The sequence below is a fragment of the Ranitomeya imitator genome, chromosome 5, assembly GCF_032444005.1.
Source record: "Ranitomeya imitator isolate aRanImi1 chromosome 5, aRanImi1.pri, whole genome shotgun sequence".
Lineage (NCBI taxonomy): Eukaryota > Metazoa > Chordata > Amphibia > Anura > Dendrobatidae > Ranitomeya > Ranitomeya imitator.
Window position 1 is genome coordinate 276,219,547 of NC_091286.1, and position 14,525 is coordinate 276,234,071.

Below are 14,525 nucleotides of genomic sequence, written 5' to 3' on the forward strand. Positions count from 1 at the left end.
ATCACCTGTCCATTGTTTACATGCTTTGTGTAGTGCAGGGACTATTTTATCCCTTCGTCATGTTTTTATCTGGTATCATGTAATAAAGTTTTCTATGTATTTTCATTACCTTGGACTATTTGCTGCTTCTTTTTCATCTCGTTGTTTCTGGTTACAATTGTGTGGTTGTCCACTATGGTCCTTATTGTTGTCCCGCTTTACTATAGATACAGAGATACCCTTAGTGGGTCTGTCTAACTATGTTGGTGACTGCATTTCTATCCACATTTGTGTTTTATTTATACTTTTTCAATGTAGAATTGGCTGGAATTGAGATTGGACGCCATGTTGCGTTTGGAGAGCCCCTGATGTGCCTAAACAGTGGAAACCCCCCACAAGTGACACCATTTTGGAAACTAGACCCCTTAAGGAACTTATCTAGATGTGTGGCGAGCACTTTGAACCCCCATGTACTTCACAGAAGTTTATAACGTAGAGCCGTGAAAAAAAAAAATTGCATTTTTTCTACAAAAATGATCTTTTTGCCCACAAATTTTTATTTTCACAAGGGTAACAGGAGAAATTAGACCACTAAAGTTGTTGTGCAATTTCTCCTGAGTACGTCGATACCCAATATGTGGGGGTAAACAACTGTTTGGCCGCACCGCAGAGCTTGGAAGAGAAAGAGTGCCGTTTTACTTTTTCAATGTAGAATTGGCTGGAATTGAGATCGGACGCCATGTCGCGTTTGGAGAGCCCCTGATGTGCCTAAACAGTAGAAATCCCCCACAAGTGACCCCATTTTGGAAACTAGACCCCCCATGGAACTTATCTAGATGTGTGGTGAGAACCTTGAATGCCCAAGTGCTTCACAGAAGTTTATAATGCAGAGTCGTGAAAATAAAAAATATTTTTTTTTTCCACAAAAAAGATATTGTAGCCCCCAAGTTTTTATTTTCACAAGGGTAACAGGAGAAATTGGACTGCAATAGTTGTTGTCCAATTTATCCCGAGCACGCTGATGCGCCATATGTGGGGGTAAACCACTGTTTGGGCGCACGGCAGAGCTCGGAAGGGAAGGAGCGCCTTTTTGGAATGCAGACTTAGAGAATGGTCTGTGGGTGTTATGTTGCGTTTGCAGAGCCCCTGATGTACCTAAACAGTAGTAACCCCCCACAAGTGACCCCGTTTTGGAAACTAGAGCCCCCAAGGAACTTATATAGATGTGTGGTGAGAACTTTGAATGCCCAAGTGCTTCACAGAAGTTTATAATGCAGAGTCATAAAAAAAATATATATATATATTTTTCCACAAAAAAGATTTTGTAGCCCCCAAGCTTTTATTTTCACAAGGGTAACAAGAGAAATTGGACCCCAGAAGTTGTCCAATTTATCCCGAGTACGCTGATGCCCCATATGTGGGGGTAACCCACTGTTTGGGCGCACGGCAGAGCTCAGAAGGGAGGGAGCACCATTTGACTTTTTGAGCGCAAAATTGGCTGTCGTGTTTGGAGACCCCCTGATGTACCTAAACAGTGGAAACCCCCCAATTCTAGCTCCAATCCTAACCCCAACACACCCCTAACCCTAATCCCAACCTGATCCATAATCCTAATCACTAACCCTAACCATAATCACAACCCTTACCCCAAAACAACCCTAATGTCAACCCTAACCATAACCCTAATCAAAACCCTAAATCCAACACACCCCTAATCCTAATCTCAACCCTAATCCCAAACCTAACCCTAATCCCAAGCGTAACCCTAATGCCAACCCTAACCCTAATACCAACCCTAATCCAAACCCTAACCCTAATCCCAACTCTAACCCTAACTTTAGCCCCAACCCTAGCCCTAACTTTAGCCCCAACCCTAACCCTAGCCCTAAGGCTACTTTCACACTTGCGTCGTTTGGCATTCTGTCGCAATCCGTCATTTTGGACAAGAAACGGATCCTGCAAATGTGCCCGCAGGATGCGTTTTTTGCCCATAGACTTGTATTGCCGACGGATCGTGATGGATGGCCACACGTCGCGTCCGTCGTGCACTGGATCAGTTGTGTTTTGGCGGACCGTCGGCACAAAAAAACGTTCAATGAAACGTTTTTTTGTACGTCGCATCCGCCATTTCTGACCGCGCATGCGTGGCCGTAACTCCGCCCCCTCCTCCCCAGGACATAGATTGGGCAGCGGATGCGTTGAAAAACTACAGCTGCTGCCCACGTTGTGCACAATTTTCACAACGTGCGTCGGTATGTCGGGCCGACGCATTGCGACGGCCCCGTACCGACGTAAGTGTGAAAGAAGCCTAACCCTAAATTTAGCTCCAACCCTAACCCTAAATTTAGCCCCAATCCTAACCCTAAATTTAGCCCCAACCCTAGCCCTAACCCTAACCCTAGCCCTAACCCTAGCCCTAACCCTAGCCCTAACCCTAGCCCTAACCCTAGCCCTAACCCTAACCCTAGCCCTAACCCTACCCCTACCCCTACCCCTAACCCTACCCTAACCCTAGCCCTACCCCTAACCCTACCCTAACCCTAGCCCTACCCCTAACCCTACCCCTAACCCTACCCCTAACACTAACCCTACCCCTAACCCTACCCCTAAACCCTAACCCTACTTTTAGCCCCAACTGCTGTTCTCCTGCCGGCCGGCAGATGGAGACAGATGGCGGGCGCACTGCGCATGCGCCCGCCATTTTCTTCTGCCGGCGGCCAGGAGGAGCAGCAAGAGGATCCAGGGACACAGGTGAGTATTGTAGGGTCCCCGAATCCCCCTATTTCTCTGTCCCCTGATGTGCGATCACATCAGAGGACAGAGAATTACACTTTACTTTTTTTTTTTTTTTTTTGCGGTCGCCGGTAAACAGTTAATTACCGGCGATCGCAAAACAGGGGTCGGTAAAACTGACCCCGATCATGCTCTTTGGGGTCTCGGCTACCCCCGGCAGCCGAGACCCCAAAGATTGTCGCGGGGCCGGCCGGCGGGCACACTGCGCATGCGCCCGCCATTTTGAAGATGGCGGCGCCCACCGGGAGACACGAGGAGCACCGGGGGAGCTAGGTAAGTATTGGGGGGCCACCTGGGACCCCTTTTCTCTGTCCTCCGATGTGCGATCACATCGGAGGACAGAGAAATTAAAAAGATCGCGTTTTGGTTTTTTTTGCGATCGCCGGTAAACGGTTAATTACCGGCGATCGCAAATGCGGGGAGGGTAAAAACCCCCCCGAATCATGTTCTCTGGGGTCTCGGCTACCCCCGGCAGCCGAGACCCTGGAGAAAATCCGACTCTGGGGGGCGCTATTCACTTTTACCCTTAGCGGCCGCCGTTAAAGGGCGTATCGGCGGTCGCTAAGGGGTTAAGCTTAATTTCACACAAAAAAACTACAAGAAAATTGGTGGCACCTTAACTTTAAAGCCAGAAAGATGCCATTTGAAATTACTTTAGTTTTGTGTCATGTCTGTAATCTCCTTTTTTTCTACAAAATTAAACATCTGAATAAACATCCTCCAATGCCAGGGGTTGTATATGCCTATGGTATTTTTCATTTGGATTTGAGGCTCCACTCACTTTTTTCATTTCTACAAGAGTTGACTAATGGTACAGTGCTGAATGTAACACTACACAGTGTAAGCTGAATCACAGAAGTAAATTAAACCTACAATTTACTGCATTCTGCAAACAGTGGGGAAAAAAACTATTTAGTCAGCCACCAATTGTGCAAGTTCTCCCACTCATAAAGATGAGAGGCCTGTAATTGACATCATAGACCACAACTATGAGAGTCAAAATGAGAAAACAAATCCAGAAAATCACCTTGTCAGATTTGGCCAGATTTATTTTGCAAATTATGGTGGAAAATAAGTATTTGGTCATTAACAAAAGTTCATCTCAATATTTTGTTATATATTCTTTGTTGGCAATGACAGAGTTCAAACGTTTTCTGTAAGTCTTCACAAGGTCTGCACACACTGTTGGTTGTATGTTGGCCCATTCCTCCATGCAGATCTCCTCTAGAGCAGTGATGTTTTGGGCCTGTCGCTGGGCAACATGGACTTTCAACTCCCTCCAAAGGTTTTCTATGGGGATGAGATCTGGAGACTGGCTAGGTCACTCCAGGACCTTCATATGCCTCTTATGAAGCCACTCCTTCATTACCCTGGCAGTGTGCTTGGGATCATTATCATGCTGAAAGACCCATCCAGGTTTCATCTTCACAGACCTTGCTGATGGAAGGAGGTTTGCACTTAAAATCTCACGATACATGGCCCCATTCATTCTTTCATGTACACGGATCAGTTGTCCTGGTCCCTTTGCAGAGAAACAGCCCCAAATCATGATGTTGACACCCCCATGCTTCACAGTAGGTATGGTGTTCTTTAGATGCAACTCAGCATTCTGTTTCCTCCAAAACGAGTTTTGCTTCTACCAAACAGTTCTACTTTGGTTTCATCAGACCATATGACATTCTGCCCATACTCTTCTGGATAATCCAAATGTTCTCTAGCAAACTTCAGACGGGCCCGGACATGTACTGGCTTAAGCAGGAGGACATGTCTGGCACTGCAGGATCTGAGTTCCTGGCGGTGTAGTGTGTTACTGATTGGAGCCTTTATTATGGTGGTCCCAGCTGTTTGCAGGCCATTCACTAGGTCCCTCCCATGTGGTTCTGGGATTTTTGCTCACTGTTCTTGTGATAATTTTGACCCCACGGTGTGAGATCTTGTGTGGAGCCTCAGATCGAGTGAGATTATCAGTGGTCTTGTATGTCTTCCATTTTCTTATTATTGCTCTCACAGTTGATTTCATCACAGCGAGCTGCTTGCCTATTTGCAGATTCAGTCTTCCCAGCCTGGTGCAGGGCTATCATTTTGTTTCTGTAGTTCTTCGACAGCTCTTTTTCTTCACCATAGTGGAGTTTGGAGTGTGACTGAGGTTGTATACAGGAGTCTTTTTTACTGATAAGCTCAAACAGGTGCCATTACTACAGGTAATGAGTGGAGGACAGAGGACCCTCGTAAAGAAGAAGTTGCAAGTCTGTGAGAGCCAGAAATCTTGCATGTTTTAGGTGACCAAATACTTATTTTCCCCCATAATTTGCCAAATAAATCTTGTCAAATCAGACAAGGTGATTTTCTTGATTTGTTTTCTCATTTTGACTCTCATAGTTGTGGTCTATGATGTCAATTACAGACCTCTCATCTTTTTAAGTGGGAGAACTTGCACAATTGGTGGCTGACTAAATACTTTTTTCCCCGCTTTATATAATGGTTAATTTATTTAAAAACTGAAAAAAAAATATTATCATTGCATTGCTTATTCCTTGCTTGCTTCTATATTACCTTTCCCTGATATGAAGAGGTCTATAAATGTTTCCCAATTTATTGTGCATTTTATTTGTGACTTCATTTGTAAAAAGTGGTAGTATGACACCAGGACATCTTTTGGGTTTCGACTCACATATATAATCTGAAAAAAAAAAAGACATTCTGAACTTTTGAGTTAACGGGCTTATTTATTATTAAGTTAATAAATGTTCAAAAAGTTCTACAAATTTTAAATTATCAGTCAATAACTAATTAAAACAGCATATATTAGACATATACGTAGAAGACATTTATGTGCATACATTGAAGAGTTACTTAGGTTCACACCAGCATTAGGTGTTAAGGTTTAATGTTCTGATACAGGAACATAAAAACAAATGGTGCCATTCTCTGTAAAAGATCTGTGCTTTCATTCAGGAGGCAGCCTTTGAAGAGTAATTAGGGTCAGTTTTAGACAAAGCCCTGGGCAAAAGTTTAAGTAGGGCCCCAAATGCTAACATATTGCACAACCACATAAAACCATTTAGGTTACATGAGTTCCAGCAGAGACAAGAAAGCGATTGACAATATTACAATAGTCAAGTCATTTGCACTTGTTTATTGGACTCTTTAGGGTATGTATCCACAGGGCATATTGGCAGCGCTTTTGATACCTCACACCGCCCCCTGTTGTATGCATGGCGATTCCGGATGTGTTCATTCAACACATGCGGAATCACCGCATCGTATTCATAGACTGGGTTATGTATAATGTGGAGATGGAGCGTCTCCACGAGATAAAAAGACATGCTGCCGTCTATAAAGACGTGCCTTATGTCCGGTTATGCAGGGCCATCCCTACACGCATAGTGGAGACGGGATTTCATAAAATCCCGTCCTCTATGCTGTAACATCTGGAGGCTGCGGATTGAACGCTGCGAATGTATGTAGCGTCCAATCCACAGCAAATACTGAATGTTTCCTGACCGGGAAAACATACTCTTACACAGGTTGAGGAAGATTGCTGGGGGAAGAGCAATCACTAGTACATCAAGCTGTCCACATACAGTATCATATTATCAGCAGCATATCTGCAGTTTACACTAGGAAATGTGTTGCTGTATACTTAGCCTTTACTGGTTATTAAAACGGGGGACCCTCCAAAAAAATAACATAGGGTCCCCTATAATGAATAATCAGAAAAGGCTAGGTAGGTAGCTGTGGGCTGATAATAATAGCCTAGGAAGTGGCAATGTATATTGCCCCCTCCTCCCCCCACTAAAAGCTCTCAGCCTCCACAAAAAATAAAATTTATATGATGTGCCCTGTAGTGGTAGCTAGTGGGCTAACAGTTAGGTGGATTGATGTCACCTTTGCATTGTTAGGTGACATCAAGCTGAGTGGTTAGTAATGGAGAGGTGTCTATAAGACGCCACCATTACTAACCCCATAGTCATATTATATAAAAACACACACCCAGAATAAAGTCCTTTAATTGAAAGAATGGCACAGAGTCCTTTATTGAATCTAAATTAAATCATACCTACAGAACATCTAATCCACTAACACCAATGACTCCTTTAACAAAAATAAAATAATAAACCACAATATTCCTCACCTGTCCGCCGAGAAGATAATAATCCATAATGTTCCATGACAATCTTGACTTTGAGATGTGACTATGATATGACTACTTCCTGTGTTAGTGTGTAGCCAGATGTTCTTGAGAGCAATCGCTCCTGTAGTGTATAGCACTGAGTTATGGTGAGAAAGTTCACTGGAATTCATCAGCTGATGAGCCCCTGAGTGCTCACTTACGACACCATCGCTGCATGAGATAGTTCACAGGAGTTCAGCTGATGAACTTATCTGACCTCTCTCACAGCAGCTCAGCGATATACACTGTGGGAGCGATGATGATCCTGTCAGTGTGTCTCTGGCGGCCTATTCTGGCGTGAGATGTAACTATTCTACACGTGAGATTGCAGTGGGACACTCAGGATTACATGGCCTATGGCAGACAGGAAAGTATATGGTGGTTTATTATTTTTTGATTTTTTTTTATAGAAGACATGGGCATTGGTTATTGGGCATTAAGGTTAGTATATGTTGCTTTTTTATTTTACATTTTTTAAAGGAGATAATGGCATTGGGGATTTGGTGTTAGGTGAGTATACTGTAATGTGTTATTTTTATTTGAATATTTAATTATTTTACATGTTTTTTTCCTTTTTTATCTTTTTTAACTTTGAGCACAGGCTTCGGCTGACAAGAAACTACTTCTCCCATCAGCGGCTCCTGCTATCACTGTTATCTATGACAGCAGACATAGCCTGATGGGAGGAGTAGTCTCTCATTAGCCGATGCCTGCTGACCTGCGGTAGGCTTTTTACCACGGGTCACCGCTGTGGGTCACAGTATCTCAGCGGGGTCATGCCGACATCTGACAGTGTGACCCCGCAGCCCTCTGATGGCAGTAACTTTTTTTACTTTGAGCACAGGTGCCAGCTGATGAGAGACTACTTATCCCATCAGCAGCTCCTGCTATCCTTGTTATCTGGGACAGCAGACACAGAATAATGCTAGGAGTAGTCTCTCATCAGCCGGCACCTACTGACCTGCGGTAAGCTTTCTACCGAGGGTCACAGTATCTTTACGGAGTCACACCGACATTTGACAGCGTGACCAGGTAGGGTTCTGATGGCAGTAATAATCTACTGGGAGTAACTTTTCCACTGTTGAGAACCGCCGCGCCGGTGTTTCCCAAGCTGTCACACAGTGTGGGAAACACTGGCATTTGTGTTGTGTATGCGTTTGTTTTTGCTTCCCGATTAAATTGGTAAACATTGCAAATTCAAAGATCGTTATCCCGACCAAATATAAAAATATTCGATCATCTCTAGTTACACACAGATAGACATACATATGTACATACACAAAAAACATACACACATGTATACACAGAGCACATACGCATGCATATATATGCATGGAATTCATACATGCATGTATACAAAGAGCAAATATATACAGATATATATGTACAAAACAGCACATGCATACAGATATTCAGTGGTGAAAATAAGTATTTGATACACTGCCGATTTTGCAAGTTTTCCTACCTACACAAAAATGGAGAGGTCTGTAATTTTTATCTTAGGTACACTGCCTCTGTTAGAGACAGAATCTAAAAATGAAAATCGGAAAATCACATTATATGATTTTTAAATAATTTAATTGTATTTTATTGCATGAAATAAGTGTTTGATCACCTACCAACCAGCAAGAATTCTGGCTCTCAAAGACCTGTTAATTTTTGTAGGAAGCTTTCCTACTTTGCACTCTAGTTGTATTAATTGCACCTGTTTGAATTCATTACTTATATAGGACAATTGTCCACATACCCAATCAATCACACTCCAAACTCTACATGGTGGTCAAGATCAAAGAGCTTTTTAAGGACACCAGGGACAAAATTGTAGACCTGAACAAAGCTGGAAGGGGCTACAGGACAATAGACACGGTGCTTCGTGAGTGGGCAACAACTGTTGGGGCAATTATAAAAAAAGTGGAAGAAGCATAAGATGACTGTCAATCTTTCTTGACTTCAAAGAAAAAAGACAGCGCCATAATGGATGGTGTAAAAATAAAAACTTACATTTATTTTGCCTTCTGTAGCGACGTTTCGGTCAACAGACCTTTATCAAGCACTTGGGCTTGATAAAGGTCTGTTGAACGAAACATCGCTACAGAAGGCAGAATAAATGTAAGTTTTTAATTTTTCACCATCCATTGTGGCGCTGTCTTTGTTCTTTGAAGTCTTGATACGTTATCCGGGATGGGCTCCCTGGTTCTGGACGTGCGCCCCTGTGTCCGCTGAGACCTTTATTTACAAGGAAAAAAAGGGTGCGGTTTTGACTTTTTTCTGTCTTGACTCTGATTGTCAATTATCCTTGGTCTGAGGCTCCATGCAGTATATCACCTCTTTGGGTAAAGATGATTCTGAGAAAAGTCGGGAATCAGCCCAGAACTACACGGGAGGACTTGGTCAATGACCTGAAGAGAGCTGGGACCACAGTCTCAAACATTACTGTTAGTACAATGCCATCATGGATTAAAATCCTATAGGGCACATAAGGTACCCCTACTCACGCCAGAATATGTCCAGGCCCCCTTGAAGTTAGCCAATGACCATCTGGATAATCCAGAGGAGGCATGGGAGAAGGTCTTGTGGTCAGAAAAGACCTAAGTAGAACTTTTTAGTATCAACTCCACTTCCTTTGTTTGGAGGAAGAAAAATGATGAATACAATCCCAAGAACATTGTCCCAACCATAAAGCATGGTGAGGGAAACATCATACTTTGAGGGTGCTTTTCTGCAAAGGGGACAGGACAACTGCACCACATTGAAGGGACTGTGGATGGGATCATATATCACAAGATTTTGATCAACAAGCTCCTTCCCTCTGAAAGTGCATTGATGATGGGTTATGGCTGGGTCTTCCATCATGACAATGACTGGAAACACCCAGCTAGGGCAGCTAAGGAGTGGTTCCATAAGAAGCATTTCAAGGTCCTGGAGTGGCCTAGCCAGTCTCCAGACCTGAAACCAATAGAAAATCTTTGGAGGAAGCTGAAACTCCTTTGCCCAGCGACAGCTCCAAAACCTGAAAGATCTGGAGAAGACAGATCTGGAGATCAACAGGAAACATCAGTCATCTGTAATTGAAAACAAAGAGTTCTGTACCAGATATTAGGTTTTGTTTTTCCTTTGCATCAAATACTTATTTCATGCAATAAAATGCAAATTAATTAAGTACAAATCATACAATGTGATTTTCAGGTTTTTATTTTTAGATTCCGTCTCTCACAGTTGAAGTGTACCTATGATAAAAAATACAGTATAGCAAATACTTATTTTCCCCACTGTATGTATAAACAGAGCAAATACATATAGATATATGTATGAACAGAGCACAGACATACAGACACATGCATAGACAGAACACACACACACATATATATATATATATATATATATATATATATATGTATATATATGTATATATATGTATATATATATATATATATATATATATATATATATATATATATATATATATATATATATATATATATTATACACACATACACCATTTTTGCTTTCTTGGCCTTTTTTCAGAGAATATGACTGAGAAATATTTGCCTTTTTCTCCACTCATGGTTAGTGGTTGGGTGAAGCCATTTATTGTCAAACTACTGCGTGTTTTCTTTTTAAATCATAATGACAACCCAAAACATCCAAATGATCCTGTTGATCAGTTTACATACCCTATTTGTTAATACCTTGCATTGCCCCCTCCAACATCAATGACAGCTTGAACGCTTTTGTGGTCATTTTGGATGAGGTTCTTTATTTTCTCAGATGGTAAAGCTGCCCACTCTTCTTGGCAAAAAGCCTCCAGGTTCTGTAAATACCTGGGCTGTCTAGCATGAACTGTGCACTTGAGATCTCCCCAGAGTGGTTCAATGATATTGAGGTAAGGAGACTGAGATGGAAACTCCATAATGTTCACTTTGTTCTGCTGTAGCGAATGACAGGTCGACTTGGCCTTGTGTTTTGGATCATTGTCATGTTGGATCGTCCAAGTATGTTGCATGCGCCGCTTCCGGGCTGATGATTGCAAATTTGTCTCCAGTATTTGCTGATAACATGCTGCATTCATCTTTCAATCAACTTTGACTAAGTTTCCTGTGCCTTTGTAGCTCACACATCCCCAAAACATCAGCGATCCACCTCCATGCTTTACAGTAGGAATGGTATTCCTTTTATAATAGGCCTTGTTAACCTCTCTACAAATGTACCGTTTATGGTTGTTGCCAAAAAGTTGTGTGCCCGGACCAACTGAGAGACAAGGAAAAAGACCCAGGTACTTCTCAACCCACAGAAGAGGAAAAGAAAATCCATACCATACTTGGAGATTTTTCCCAGTCATGGACTCAGGTAAATAAAAAATTTGTACCTGTTTACTCTGTTTAAATGCCTTGCTCAAAATGTTTTGCTCAATCTAACCTTTACTGTTTAGATTTTCTTTTCCCAGTCCAGGGGTACTGGATTTAGTGTGTGTGTGGGGGGGGAATGTGTCACCCCATGAGTTCAGGTACCACAGTGGTATTGCCATCCTCTTGGGGAGGGTGATGCCATGCCTGGAAACGAGGGGGATCCCTGTGATAGGTAATCTTACATGCAACACTTTCTGACTCCAGACCAGAATGGGGAGCTCTAAACCTGGTTTTCAGGAGGGCTTCCCTTGATAATATACATTCTGGTTTGGAGGAGGAGTTAGGTAGTCTAGTGCAGACAAGGAACAGAAAAGGAGCACAGGAGAAGTCAGGAGCTAGAGGAGAGCTGCGAGTGAGCTCCCTCTAAGCTAGAGTGGAGAAACCTGGGCACCAGGAGCCCGAGGCTGTGTGGAACTACATGTCCCATGGCAGAACCAGAGGGCAGGAAACTGAAAGTGAGTTGTCCACATTACACCTGAGGTACAGCAACATCTAGAGCCTGGAATCACCATGGATAGAGACTCCAAGGAAACGTCTCGAGTTGCCTACCGTGCAGGTACTGTCCCAGGACAGGAGAGAAAGAGGACCTTGTCAGGAAGCCACAGGAAGCAAGAGACTACTATTCAGCACATAGTATAAGGCTCCCAATCTGACCTGACAAAGGGGTTCAATTAGTTTCCAGGCTGCCTGGACTCCACCGTCACCTGTTACTGGTACCCTGGACTGGGACTGTCTACCAACAGTAAACCAGGGAAAGAGACTGCAGCCCTGTGTCCTCCGTTTATATCCGGCACCTCACCATCCTTGCCCAAACACACCGGGAGCCCTGGGGACCCAGCTTTACCTGTGGGAAGCGATACCATCTTTGCTGCAGTACTATCACCCCCAGAGGACCCCTTTAAGCAGCGTCGGTCACTTCTGACAGAGTACCACAGGTGGCGTCAAAAACGTTTCCTATTTCTACAAACTTTATTCAAATCTCTTTTAAGACCGTCCCTTTTACTTGGGTGCCCAGGGCCATGGACCGGGTCGCTGCCACCATGACCACCCCTTTAATAGCGACCGGACCGGGTACCGAGTACCCCGGGCTTTCCACTTGCCTTTTAAGGTACCGTTACACTAAACGACTTACCAACGATCACGACCAGCGATACGACCTGGCCGTGATCATTGGTAAGTCGTTGTGTGGTCGCTGGGGAGCTGTCACACAGACAGCTCTCTTCAGCGACCAATGATCAGAGGAAAGACTTCGGCATCGTTGAAACTGTCTGCAACGATGCCGAAGTCCCCAGGTAACCAGGGTAAACATCGGGTTACTAAGTGCAGGGCCGCGCTTAGTAACCCGATATTTACCCTGGTTACCATTGTAAAAGTTAAAAAAAAAAAAAAACACTACATACTCACATTCCGATGACTGTCACGTCCCCCGCCGTCAGCTTCCCACACTGACTGTGTCAGCGCCGGCCGTAAAGCAGAGCACAGCGGTGACGTCACCGCTGTGCTCTACTTTACAGCCGGCGCGCTGACAGTCAGTGCGGGAAGCTGACGGCGGGGGATGTGACAGACATCGGAATGTAAGTATGTAGTGGTTTTTATTAACTTTTACAATGGTAACCAGGGTAAATATCGGGTTACTAAGCGTGGCCCTGCGCTTAGTAACCCAATATTTACCCTGGTTACAAGTGAACCCATCGCTGGATCGGCGTTACATATGCCGATCCAGCGATGACAGCGGGTGATCAGCGACCAAAAAAAGGTCCTGATCATTCCCCAGCGACCAACGATCTCCCAGCAGGGGCCTGATCGTTGGTCACTGTCACATATAACGAGATCGTTAGCGGGATCATTGCTACGTCACAAAAAGCGTGACGTTGCAAAGATATTGTTAACGAAATCGTTATGTGTGAAGGTACCTTTACTCTCCCTCCTATTAAATCTCTCCGTACCCTATCAACACCTAACAAAGAACTAATCTTCACAATCATCTGCTCTTAAAAGAGCTTTTATATAATGCTCAATGTAGCATCCTATCACTGTCCCTACGCTCCTATCACTCTCCCTAAGCTGTTTCCGGCTGCAATGTGCGCAAGATGGAGCCAGTAGCGATTAACCCCTTCCCGACCTTTGACGCCACGTAGGCGTCATGAAAGTCGGTGCCAATCCGACCTGTGACGCCTATGTGGCGTCATGGAAAGATCGCGTCCCTGCAGATCGGGTGAAAAGGTTAACTCCCATTTCACCAGTTCTGCAGGTACAGGGGGAGTGGTAGTTTAGCCCAGGGGGGGTGGCTTCACCCCCCGTGGCTACGATCGCTCTGATTGGCTGTTGAAAGTGAAACTGCCAATCAGAGCGATTTGTAATATTTCACCTATTATAACTGGTGAAATATTACAATCCAGCCATGGCCGATGCTGCAATATCATCGGCCATGGCTGGAAACACTAATGTGCCCCCACCCCACCCCACCGATCGCCACCCCCAGCTTTCCGATCTGTCCGGTACACTGCTCCGGCTCCCCTCCGTCCTGTGCTCCGCTCCCCCCATGCTCTTGTCCGCTCCCCCCATGCTCCAATCACCCTCCCCGTGCTCCAATCACCCCCCTGCACTCCGATCCACCCCCCCGTTCTCCGTTCCACCCCCCGTGCTCCGTTCCACCCCCACCCGTGCTCCGTTCCACCACCCCCGTGCTCCGTTCCACCCCTCCCACGCTCCGATCCACCCCCCATGCTCCGATCCCCCCCCCCCGTGCTACCCCCCACCCCATCATACTTACCGATCCTGCCGGGGTCCGTCCGTCTTCTCCCTGGGCGCCGCCATGTTCCAAAATGGCGGACGCATGCGCAGTGCGCCCGCCGAATCTGCCGGCCGGCAGATTCGTTCCAAAGTGCATTTTGATCACTGAGATATAATCTATCACAGTGATCAAAATAAAAAAAATAATAAATGACCCCCCCCCCTTTGTCACCCCCATAGGTAGGGACAATAAAAAAATAAAGAATTTTTTTTCCCACTAAGGTTAGAATAGGGTTAGGGCTAGGGCTAGGGTTAGGGTTAGGGCTAGGGTTAGGGTTAGGGCTAGGGTTAGGGTTAGGGTTTCGGTATGTGCACATGTATTCTGGTCCTCTGCGGATTTTTCTGCTGCGGATTTGATAAATCCGCAGTGCTAAACCGCT

General features: G+C 44.6%; 1 protein-coding gene across 2 annotated transcripts in view; it reads right to left on the bottom strand.

Annotated features, from left to right (window-relative positions):
* Positions 1–14,525, bottom strand: part of LOC138637470 (amine sulfotransferase-like) — a 132,560-nt gene that overhangs the window by 90,459 nt on the left and 27,576 nt on the right. For both annotated transcript variants that reach the window (XM_069726184.1, XM_069726185.1), the window contains exon 4: positions 5,326–5,452. In XM_069726184.1, coding sequence (XP_069582285.1) covers positions 5,326–5,452 — 127 coding nt within the window. The remainder of the gene's footprint in view (positions 1–5,325; positions 5,453–14,525) is intronic.